This window comes from Taudactylus pleione, unplaced genomic scaffold (genome assembly GCF_031769625.1).
Source record: "Taudactylus pleione unplaced genomic scaffold, aTauple2 ptg000289l, whole genome shotgun sequence".
Classification (NCBI taxonomy): Eukaryota; Metazoa; Chordata; class Amphibia; order Anura; family Myobatrachidae; genus Taudactylus; species Taudactylus pleione.
In genome coordinates this window covers 3,735,549-3,748,531 of record NW_028284691.1, presented here as the reverse complement: position 1 = coordinate 3,748,531, position 12,983 = coordinate 3,735,549, and the positions used below count along the sequence as shown (strand labels likewise).

Genomic DNA, 12,983 nt, shown 5'->3' with positions numbered 1-12,983 from the left:
ATACCCCAAGGTATCCTGTGGAACCCTATGGACTTCGTAGAAATAGAGATAACAAGGGTAAGTTCTTACCATATCTCATATTTTTGCAGTGTCTTGCGTAAGATATGGTCGAATTTTGGATATGTTTTTTAGATGTATGTAACAGGATTTGGAGACAGATTGAATGTGGGGAACAAAAGACAGTTCAGAGTCAAGGATGACACCTAGGCAGCGAGCTTGTGGGGTGGGGTTGATTGTCGAGTTGTCAACAGTGATAGAGATATCAGGTTGGTAACTACAATTGGCTGGTGGAAATATAATTAATTCTGTTTTGGATATATTAAGTTTGAGGTGGCGAGATGACATCCAAGATGAAATGGCAGAGAGACAGTCAGTGACATGGACCAGCATTGATGGTGACAAATCTGGGGAGGATAAGTAAATTTGAGTATCGTCCGCATACAGATGATACTGAAAACCAAAAGAGCTACCGTAATTAGCTTGCCAAGAGAGGTGGTATAGATTGAGAAAAGCAGAGGACCTAATACTGAGCCTTGTGGTACTCCCACTGATAGAGGTAGCGAAGTGGAGGTAGAATCAGAGAAGCGAACAGTGTAGGAGCGATTAGATAGGTAGGATGAGAACCAAGAAGTACACATATCATCTAGTGTGTACCCGACCTAAAATTAAATATATGGATTTAAAATATTTTTGGTAGGAATAGCATTGATTTGTTTAACAGATAATGCCTTGTGAATTGTTTCAGTGATGGGTATAGTTGTATATATTCAGGCAGCAAATTGTGTTTTTTGTTGTAAAATCGGGACAAATTCCCATACTATCCGTGATTGCCCGTACACACTGTGCAATTTAATGAACGATGAAACGATATCTCGTTCCGTCCTTCAATAAGCTGCACCACCTCGTACATGATATCTTCTGATCTGCTATGCAGCATGGCAGATCAGAAGATGTCGTATACGACTTGCGGGAGCGCGTAATTGGGCGTACACACTGCAAACCGCACAATATGTTCCTATTTGAGTGGAAACTACATATCGTGCCGATATCGCTCTGTGTCCCCACCCTTCTGATATGTGCCATGTACGTGGTATGTGAAGTGCATTAATAAATAACTTTGGAACTTAATGCTTTATGCGCTGTTTGGATTGGTGTATTTACCAGTGATGTCATTGCAGCTCAGTTAACAGCTTCCTTTTTGTTTTCTTACCTTTATTCGATCCCTGTAGAGCACGGTCCTAATCATGTACACTTTAAACTTTAAAGGGTTGTTTTCACCTTCAGTGGACCCTCCTGTAACTATTACTAAAGCTGGGCATGCACTCTACAATTATCTGTCAGATATCTGTCCAATCTGGCTGGTTGGAATGAAAATCTGGTAATGTATGGGAGCAAATGACAATCGACCATATTGTATTAAACACTTGAAAATGGGCAAAAATGATTGGTCAAATTCGTTAAATTCATTTGCTTTAACCAATTTATCTGGATAACAATTTTTGTCTGTTTTCCAGTGTTTGTGAGCAAATGGTCGATTGTCATTGGCTCCCATACATTACCAGATTTTCATTCCAACCAGCCAGATTGGACAGATATCTGACAGATAATTGTATAGTGTACTGTATGCCCAGCATTAATACATAGCTAAATCTGTCGATTGCTTCTGTGCTTTTTAGCCTTTTTATTTAATTAAGTTATGGAATTCTGTTACCCCTGTATAAGACGTAGCTCTGTTCGGTTCGGCAACTAAAGCAATAAACACTCCTACTATAGCATTCAATTGTATTTTATCTCCGTATATTTGTTCAGCTATGAAAGTTAAAAAACATCAATAGAGGGAATCTTATTATTGTCTGACTATTGATGACTTTTCTAGGAAATATACGCCTTAGAAAGTATTAAATTCCAAATAGTATAGCCGCCCTTGTCTTCGTTTGGATAGAATGATGCATGATCACAGATGGGGCATTAAATCGCTTTAGGGCACATTAAATTGTTTCATCTGCTGGTGCCCTTTGTTCGGTCAATCTTTCCATGTATACTTTTAAAATTCATAATATTGTATTGAATAACATCACTGTGGACGCACTAGTTACTTAATGAATGGATAACTACTTTAAGTATACTTTTATTCATTTGTCGGTTTTTTGCATTTGGGCACCCCTGCACTGATTGGGATAAAACCAATGCGAGGTGGTACAGTTGGATCCTGGCCAAGTTTTAGGGGGTTTTGGGTCCTGCTCGGATCTTACATAGTTGTAGCATTGGATCCCAGAAGACATATTAGGGGGTTTAGTTTCCAGTCGTCGGCCCTCCTGGTGGTGTATGCTGGGTAGAATTTTGACCCAGGGGCCTGTTCTGGGCCTTCCACTGGATGGATTTCAACACTGAACGATATCAAGAACGATTTCGTTCAGTGCCGGGCTCCCCCTCTCATCCTCGAACATGCTAGAACCTGACAATATTGTCAGGTTGGACAGGAGGTTCGGGCGATGAATAGCAATGGGCAACGACAAGCGGGAGCGCACATTGGTCGTTATCGTTCATCGTTTTGGGGCAGAAACTGAACGATATTTTGGACGACTGAATGATAACGATATCGTTCCGTCGTCCAAAATATCGATGCGTGTGTACGCACCTTAACACTTGTCCGATATCTCTATACATTGTGTTCAGTTAAAATCACACCAATGCTGTTGCTGACCTTGTATATACTGTATGCTGTAAATCTGTGTTTTTTTTTTTTTTTTTTATTCCAGAATACTAGCTTGCCACAATTGTCATACTGTTTGCATTACAAAACATGCTGGTCATGTGTGATATGGCCTATGCCTTGTATGCTGGGCTCCAAGCCTCTCAGTAGCAGCTGTTGCATTCTGGCTGGGGACATATTGTTCTGAATAACGCAGAGTCTGCGATGTTGATATCCTTGTATGGTTCAGGTAGTTCTGCAGGTCATGGGCACAGTAATCATGAGAAGAGTGATCACATGCTGGGAGATTAATTATTTACTAGCATGCACAGCCCTGCTGTCCATAACCCATATATAAAGGGATAGGTTTTGGGCTGCTTGTCTGTGTGGAATGAAATGGAAACAGAATGTTCAATTCCTATTTTAAGACTATAAGCAGATGACCTGTTTAGCTGTTCTAGTCAGCATTGCCATCCACACCAGGCTTAGGTGGCCTGTGGCTCTCCTGCTAATATAGAACTACAAGTCCCAGTGTATCTATGGGATTTGCTGGAGCTTATAGAGCCATAAATACCCGTATTCTGATGTTTAGCGTGGTTTAACTTTAATGGTCATGCAGGGGACTGGATAAGGCTGGTCTATCTTGTGTAATAGTAATGTCATTGCCTGTGGCATAACACATTCAGCAAATGGTTTTAGTTGAGTACATGAGGACTGGTAGTAAGACCAGACAACAAATACTGCATAATGCTTTTGGTGAAAATGGTCTTAGTACAGGGCTTGACAAATCCCAGGGGCCAGGTCACCATGGCTACCAGATTTTGCTGCCTGGCTATCAGATTTTGCAGTGAGGGAAGAAGCAGATCGTGCCTATAGTATTGCGGTGTTCATTTCATGCACAGGAGTGCATGTGCTGAGTGTCGCCTGCGGTGACTGCTGTGCCTGTGTCCGTCCTGCCCTTTGCTGACTCCTCCTGTCCGTCCCATCCTGTGCTGACTCCTCCTCTCCATCCCAGCCTGCGCTGACCCATGCTGTCTGTCTCAGTCTACGTTGATCCTCCTGTCCTTCCCAGCTGTCTACTGTCTCCTATCTCTGGCTGCATAGAGCTCCCTGGTAATAGGGTCTATGCGTGGCCAGGTATTGTGGAGCGGCTTCAGAGGGATAGTGCTTTGACCACGAGGGGAGGGTGGTTTTGTTGTACTTTCTGGCACCATTATTTTATGTGAAATGTGGTCCGTTATTACTGGTGGGGGTGGAGCAGGGGAGCTGTGCAGAGCAGTGATGGGGCCTCCATGTTACTATATCCATTCAACTGCGACCATTTTGTGGACTAGTATAGTGTGTATAATGAGTTTTATAACACACAGAGCTGTGCTCCTCACGCCTGTAATTTTTTTGGGGGGACAGTGGTCTGGCTCCTACACTTTCATCCTGGCTCCTAGATTTTAGAAAAATTTGTCAAGCCCTGTCTTAGTACATGGGAAGGGACAAATTATGACAATTGAATTGTTATTACTGTGGAAGGAGTGCTATGTAGTGGTAGTACAGATATACTGTACATTGGATAGGTTGGTGTATGAAGGCCAGTGTTAGGCATGTAAAACAGAACAAATGATGTTGTGTAATGTATGTTTGATACAGATGTGTCCTCATTGACCGATCCTTTCTGCCCCATATGGTGCGAGACTGCTGGTGCGAATAAGTAGCTAATAGTCAGTATTAAGGGCCTGATTCAGAGCCGGACGCAATTAGCGCTCGCTCGTCCTGAAAATAGGGGTGGCTATTCAAATGAACCGTTCGCTGTTTGCGGCCTGTTCACGCCTCTAGGTCTGAACGAGCGAACAAAACTTGCAGTCGTTTTTTGGGAAACTACGCCCCCTGGCCACTCGCATCCTACGTCATGTCCGCTATTTATTAGATTAATCAAGTACATTGAACAGGGTATGAGCTGCTCGCTATTCTTGTGGTTGGTTTTTGCTACCACAATTTTGCGAGCAGTTCTGGCTAAAAAAAAACCCAGTGACGTGGTCAATGACGCTGCTGTTTTAAATATGCACACCCATAAACGCCCGTTTTGACCTTTAAGCACGCCTGCGATCGGATCTCCACTCCCCGTTTGCAAGCCCCTTCCCCTGTTACCACCCACATACGCCTCATTCTGTCACTCAAATTAGCAGGCATTCGCTATTTTGCGAGCACATGAATTTCGGCCGCACTGACTGGTTCGCGCATGCGTATAACGATCCGTACGCATGCGCAGTTCGGCAAACATCGCTCGGAGCGAACGAGCTGCCGCTTACGAGTGGCTCTGAATCAGGCCCTAAGTGTTTAGGATTTTTTTTTTTGTGTTGCAAAGGATTTGGTATAAAGTGGCAGATTAAGCATAATGTGTGACGTGGATCACTCGCATAGGACCTCTATTTTTTTTGCCTTTTTACCCACTTTTCCTGACTTTTTATTTTAAATACTCTAGTAGTGTACAAAGTTCTTAGGATTAGTGTTTTCGTTGCAAAAGAAATAAGTAACATGTGAAGAAGCATATTTTAAGAAAAAGTCACATAGCGCAGCCAAGTCGCAAAGTCAGTGATGCAGAAATAGTTCATAGAGGGTGATAGTGTAATTGTGGGTATTTACTAGTATATGTGCAGGTCTTAGTGTAGTGCGGTTTATTAGAATAAGCATTGGTGTTATTGTAGATATGGCAGGGTGGCATAGGTTAATTTGTGTTGAGATGCTGTGATGTGTGAGTTTGAGTGGTGTGTGGGACATAATGTAATGTGTGGCTCTTTGGTATTTGCAAGAATAATGTAGATCCAGGGATCTTGTGCAAAGTGGGCGGTGTACCGTTTGTGTTTTACTGTAGCCAGTAGGGGACTTAATTAAAATGTGTTTAGTGGTTTGTCTTGGGCGTTAGTATGAAGGGGATGTAGTCGGAATCCCAACATCAGTCGGAATCCCAGCTCCAGAATCCCGACCGCTGACATCTCAACGGAAAGTATTAGGGGTAGGTCTAGAGTTAAGGTGCCTACACACTTACCGACTTGCTGACGATCCGACATCGTGCACGATTTCCCTTGAAACTCTCCCCGGCAGCTCTGCACACGATTTGGTGTCCAATCTTCAAACGATCTCTCCTGCATCCAGACTTTTTCCAGTGTATCGTGTCCTAGATTGGCAGATCTGCCCTACTGCACGGCAGATCTAACGATGCGATGTGCGACCAGCGGGGACACGCATCGCATCGTGATCGTGAGTGGGGACTCATGATTTGGGCATTTTTTACACGATCTGTTGTTTCAATGCATCGGAATCGACCAGATCATGTAAAAAATTGCCAAGTGTGTAGGCACCATTAGATGTTAGGCTGCAGGAGGGGTGGATTAGGCTGCTCGAGGTGAGGGTTAGGGTACTTACCTGCATGCGTCAGATTTCTGACTGTCGGGATGCCGCTAACAGTATTCTGACCGCCCTCATCCTGACCACCGGGATCTCGTACCCAACCCGTGTGAAGAGTGGATACAATTACCTCCCATACCATTCGATTAAACAAATCATCCAAACCCCCTTGCTTGGATGATATCGGCAACACATCCTTTGGGCCTGATTCAGACCCACTCGCGAGCGGCTGTCCGCTCGCAAGTGGGTCGATGGTCTGCACTGCGCATGCGCACGACGGAGGGAGCTCCGTCGTGCGCATGCGCGAGACGCGACGAGCGAAGGACTTTCCTTCGCTCGTTGTTTCTGATCAAAGGGGGCGTGCTGTCGATGTTGATTGACAGCACGCCCCCTTTGTTGCGCGTGCTGGGGGCGTGCCTCCCAGATGGGGGCGTTCCCAAGGGAACGCCTACCGTCAGAAGCCGGCCCCACTGACATCACTAGTGATGTCAGTGGGAATGATTTTGGCTCTGATAGAGCCAAAATCACTCCGGGCCTTGCGGTTGAGAAACTCAACCGCAGGCTTCGGCTCGCAGTGGCGATGGTCGCGATGGTCAAGACCATCGCGACCATCATCCTGCACGCTCGTATATGCTGTGGGTGGTGACCCACAGCTATACGAGCGTCCAGGAGGACGCTCCATAATTATGGAGGTGGGCCCTGATTCAGAGCGAGTGCTCTGGTCAGAGCGTCCGGCTCTGAATCAGGGCCTTTGTCCCGTTGTTGTCCGGCTCTCTGACAGCGCAGCAGTGATATATGTGAAGCAGGGAGGAGGCAGCTATTTGCCAAGCATGCGGTTGGTCCTTTGCAGAGTAGGTAATGTCTGGCAGGATAAACTATGAAGCTAATCTGCCCCTGTATGACGGTTTTGTATATGTCTGTGTCCTGATTGGTTGTAACTCCATTAAATGGTGTCAATTAACATTTTCTACAGTTCACTTTAATATGTTGTAGTAGACAGGGCACTAAATAAGGATATCATAGCATTATTGGCTGCAGCTAAACCCAGGGCAGGGTTAGGGCAAAGGCAATAATATTCACATTGGTAGTAGTCCAGTTTATTACAGATTGAGTGTCCCATTTCCAAATATTCCGAAATACGTAATAATCCGAAATATTGAATTTATTTAGAGATGGTGACACCTTTGCTTTCTGATGGTTTAATGTTTATAAAAATTTGTTTAAGGCGCACAGTTATTACAAATATCGTATAGAATTGCCTTCAGGCTGTGTGTATAAGGTGAATATGAAACATAAGTGCATTCTGTGTTTAGACGTGGGTCCCATCCCCTAGAAATGTTAGTATGGTATGCATATATTCCAAAATATGGGAAAATCCGATATCCAAAATACCCCTGGTCCCAAGCATTTCTGAAATGGGAGACTCAACCTGTACAAAGGAAATAATCTGGAAGTATCACATTACAGGAGCCTCCCAATAGTGGAGCTCAGCAGTCAGCAGCCAGTGGAGTTATCTGTTTTTTTTTGTTTTTTTTTACTAATACTGTTTTTATGACTATTTATTGTGGTTTATAAATTAATACTATACCGTTGATCTCAACCTAATTGGAGTGATATTTCTAATCTAACCTGCACTTATTCCACTTTCGTTTTTGTTTACCCTGTCAGCGCTGGTAGTAGTATACCATTACATTTGCACCTTTTGGGAGATTCCAATCCATTGCCTAGCAGCTTATTTTCTATTTTCCACTTTTATATATACAGTCTGCGTTTTTGCTCCCTAGTTTTAAAAGTCTCTCTACTGTATATCTACCCAAATTCTGGTGCCCTGTGGGGAATGCAATTGCACATTTTTTAGTGTCTATGTAAGGACACGAAGCTTTCAACATTTGAATCCTAATAATGTTAACATTTGCTAGGAGATTACCTCTCTGGGTGTTTTGTTTACCAGGAAGAAGTGTTTCCATATCCAGAGATCAGTAAGGATGAACTGGAAGAAATAAATCAACTTGTAGAGCCCGTGGATAAGTTCTTCAATGAAGAAGGTGAGAAGATATTTAGTTGTAAACTGATCCTGTCACCTAGACAAGTGCAGTATACATTAGTCAGTTGCCAGCTTATTGGGAACCAAGGTCACCATCTGCAGGTAAGTGTGCCTCCCTATGTAGTGTGCTCACATGTGTCTACTCTAAATGAAAAATAGTAGATCCCGTTGGCCCCCTAAAGATGATGAAGTTCGTGTAATAGTGGCAGGTAAGGTAATGTAATGTAATACATTTTTAATGCTATTTGTACAAATGCTTGTAGTTTAGGATATATTCTTCCTGTCTGATTTCAATGATGTTGTGTGTTAGTATAAATCTCATAGCTATTACTGAGGATATATGTATTCCCTCTTACACACTGTTTAGGACAGACAGCATAGGGAAAAGTGGAGGAGGGATTGCTAGTGCACTATATGCTAACTAAAGTCCTGATTCAGAGATGGACGGCATTACAGAGCAGCACACAAGCTGCTATTCAATTCTGTCCATTTAGAGTGCTAATGCAGAAGAAGGTGTCTGTAGTAAAGGGACACCTCCTTGCTCCATCTGCAATCCCAGTGCTGCAATAAAGGTCGCAGCCTGGGATCCACGTCGCGACCATCGGACGCAATGGTTGTCCCTTCAGCCAGGCTGCGGTAGGTGAAGATTTCAGCAGCCTGGATGGGTCCTTGCAGCTGCGAGGCTGGGAAATCTGAGTCCACTGATGCAGACCCTGCCTCGTCCCTCCTGGAAAATAGGAGCAACATGCCTCTGTTTCCGGGAACGGTGGGCAGCCGTGGCCCTGCCCCCCAAACACCACAGTATGTCAATCATGCTGCGGCTTGGATGGCTCTACAGGAAAGATCGCAGGAGCCGTTCTGCACATGCACAGACCACTCGCCATCAAAGGTGTACGTGACGGTCCTAAGGGTTTGATTCTGAGAAGTACACTATGCTGATGTTTTTTCAGTTGAGCAAATACCTGTAAACTGCACATGCATCTAAGTTGTACTGCGCATGTGGCAAGTACTTTACTGTAGCTGCTCACTACAACTTTTTATTTGGTGTGATTGACAGGCTGGCAGCGTTTGGGGGAGTTAACGGGGAGTGGTGGCAAAAACGCAGGCGTGTCGTGACCCTTATCAGGACATGTCGCTGCGTACACAGGAAATGGCATCTCACTTCCCACGCCCATTCTGCGGGATCTTAGACTAACTCAGGACTGTGACAATCGAATGGTCTGCGACCGATGATGCATCTGTGGATTTGCAAAGCTGCAGGTGGGCGTCTCAATACATCTCCCAGCGGCTGCAGCATTTGCATATTTTCGCATAGAAGCTGTTTACACAGATGCAGCTGCAGTGCCATTAGTGTACTTCTCTGAATCTGGCACTATGGCAGAAGATTGAGGAATAAGTAGCAAAGTTGAGGAAAGAGAATGGGGATCGTGCCACATGACACAAAGGGATAGGTGTATGAGGACATATATGGATGTCAGAAAGGGTGACATAAGATGAAAACTAATTTCTGTGAATCTCTAACTGGGTGTGAACTGATGGGTAGAATGCAGGGATTTTGGAATAATGAAAATGCATTATAAGCAAGGCAGCCTTGTCCCGGATATGTTGGCAAAACGAATCGAAAGCTAGAATAATTTGGCAATGTCATGCGTATAAAAAATAGACTGATCCTATCAGGGAAGTATAACACAGATTATAAGTCTAGCTTAAAGAAACAAAGGGGGAAATAGTAATGACCAATCACTGCTGAGCTAAATAACTCCAGGTGCATGAAGAGTGCCAGCAGTAGTTCCACTACACAAACAAGGGGAGTAGGGAAGAATGTGATCACTATACACCTGGGAGTCTCGCTTCAATATTAGGAAAACCATTCACTTTTCTGCTGAGAGATCATATCCACAATAGAAAATAAGTCTGTTATCCCCTTGCTGTGCACTGTGGGATAATTGGATCATTAAAACTTTTTAATTTTGATTATTTAAAATTAGTTTTTCGACTGGCAAATATTTCCTGTTTAAACAAAAAGAGAAAAAACGATAATGAAATATATAATGGGAGGTTGGGGTAACAAGAGAACGGAGTATCAAAACAGAATGTGGAGGCAGATAAACAGTGTAAAGCACTGAATACAGTGAATGATGGACCCAAAGCCAACTGACACCGTACAGGCTGACGGAAACTTGACCTCCAGGTACTGTAGCAGAGAGTGACTGTGACAGCCAGGATTGTAATAGAGCCTCCAGCAGGTAAAGAGACCAGGTGCGATCAGAGATCCACTATCGACGATGTACAATGTCCGGTACCCCCTTGGGCAGTGCCAAGGGACCACCACGATCCACTGGTCTCGGTAAGTCAGACAGATGACTGTAACAAGGGGTGTAGCACACTGTTCAGTAGCTCTAGAGGTAGGAATTAACCTTTTTGCGCCAACAAAATGTCAGCGGTCATCTAGGCCGTCTAGATTGATGGCCGGGCTCCGGGAGTAGAAAGAAAGCTCCAAGACGGGAAAAGCCTCTCCAGGTTCCAGAGAGATAGGAGATCTCAGGCAGGTGCGAAGTAGCTTGATAAGCCAAATAGAAAAGGAGGATGCTGGCAGATTCCCTATACGTTGTGAGGAGCTTGGCTACTAAGCGGCCATGCTGGATGCCCTGCCCACCGGAAGTCCCTGTTGACACATTTTATAGATGTGTCCTCATACATCTAGCCTCAATACGCCACGCAGTGCGACTTGCCTGGTGTGAGTGAGCCGCCAGGTCCCGTGCTACTCTGCTAGCGTCTTTTTTTTGCCGTAAATGTGAGAGGTCCCAATGCGATGTGACTAGGACCCACCAACAGACTGTGCTGATTAATTTGATATGCGACACTTGTGTGTGCACCTGAGTCTGTATATGAAGCACAATGGAACTTGGTATGAAAAAAGTCGCGGCCACTACATTGTAGCACTTTGTATACATATTCAGGGACTCAGTCACACTCAGATATACAAGTGTTGCATATAATATTAATCAGCACAGTCTGCTGATTCATCGTTGCATCGCATTGCAACATAGAGGCATTTTCGGCAAAAAAGACAGCGGAGATGTGTAAGGACACATCTGTATGTGTCTATGCACTTCTCTTCAATACGTTTTGTGTTTTATGATCTCGTGATGGATGTGTCAACATAATTTGATTAAATGGGGACATTTTGTAAAATACAGTTCACTTTTAATCCCAATTGCATGTCTTCAATTTATATTAACTGTAAGTGCTATTACTGTGTAACATCTTTAGAGTTTAATATGGAAGGCCATCTTCTCTGCGGTTCATATGTCCTCTATGGACCTGTTACGTTTTGTTCATAATATGGAAATGCACCTTATCTTTTGATTTGCATTCTGCATCTTGGCAGATCTGCCATGACTGATTAGAAAGCTCAAAATAAACTGCACACATTAGACTAATCTAACCTATTAAACAACAATGACAACATATTGTTTTGAGTACATGCATTGGACAATAGCATCTATGCCTTGAATACAAAGTAGTGTTTCTGAAAACATCATTTGTTTGAGGTATTTAAACTATTTGGTTACATTTCTCTTTTTGACATTTTTAAATATAATGTCTTGTATTTGCAGTTGATTCTAAAGCGATCGATCAAAATGCTAAAATCCCTCTTGAAACATTGAAAGGGTTGAAGGACCTCGGCCTGTTTGGCATGCAGATTCCTGAAGAGTATGGTAAGCATTTGTCTTTGTAGCTGAGTTTTGCTCGTTTTATCTGTGTACTGAGAATCTAGCAGAAACTGATTTCACCATTCTTCATGTTGAACTTGGGAAAGCAATGGTATATATTGAATTTAGACATCTTCAGAGTCATTGTGAACTAGAACTTGTACTGGTTTCAGAACATGCTTTTGTGTCCACCTGTCATAACCCTTACAATAAAATCTTAATTTCTACATCAGGGTCCATAGAGTATCCACAGGATACCTTGGGGTATAGGTGATGACGTCAGACATCGGGCACAACAGAGTTAAGTTTTCAGCCTCCAAGGATGCACTGGGGTCCCCTTCCTATACCCCGCCCCCGAGCCAAGGCAAATCAGTTTCGTAGGTGCCCGGCTCAGAGTTGGAGCATCTGTAACAGAGGGGGGCTGTTATGGCCCCTGAAGTTTCTTCAAGGCAGCTGTGGCTGCACAAAATGAGCTGCACAGCATAGACAGTCAGTACTGACGTCTGTGCTGTCGCTCCGCCACCCCGCCAGACCAGAACGCCGGTACCGATCCGGGGATGCTGGTGGGTGTCCGGGGTCACAGCTAGCAGTGACCCCGGATACCTGGATTGTGGCCGGATCCAAGGGGGCAGGTAAGCAGCATGGTCCAGCCGATGGTACGCGCCGAGCAACACAGTCCTAAGTTCCCAGGCAGGGGGCTCCCTGGGGAATGTCTGCAGCATGGAGCCAGGTATTAATCTGGGCTTCCACAATACCCCAGGGACAGCGGGCCGTGGCTAAGCAGCAAAGTCCGGCGTCCTGGGGGTTAATTGCACTCCAGGGGAGCGCGCCTTCCCTGTATACAGCTGGCGCCTCCCCCGCTGCACACTGCCTCTCCATTGCGGTCTGGCTGCCTGTGTGAGCGTTCCTCCCCCTGGCCCGCCTCCTCTATGCTCCTCGGCGGCCATCTTCATGTGACTTGGCAAACGCTGCTGGGTGCTGAAGACGTGACATCGTGGTCCGGGTCCCCCCGCGTACCTCTCCTTCGATTAAGGTCAGTGTATGCATCGCTGTTTCCTACCAGGCTCTGGTCTATGTAGTTGATCTCAGCTCTGATAGTGCAGGGATTTATTTCTGCATTGTATGTGACTTACTG

The 12,983-nt window shown here is 44.6% G+C and overlaps 1 protein-coding gene across 1 annotated transcript in view; it reads left to right on the top strand.

Annotated features, from left to right (window-relative positions):
• Nucleotides 1-12,983, top strand: part of ACAD9 (acyl-CoA dehydrogenase family member 9) — an 81,003-nt gene that overhangs the window by 9,220 nt on the left and 58,800 nt on the right. Inside the window, exons 2-3 of the mRNA XM_088482488.1 lie at nt 8,040-8,133; nt 11,753-11,854. Of these exons, the coding sequence (XP_088338614.1) occupies nt 8,040-8,133; nt 11,753-11,854 (196 nt within the window). The remainder of the gene's footprint in view (nt 1-8,039; nt 8,134-11,752; nt 11,855-12,983) is intronic.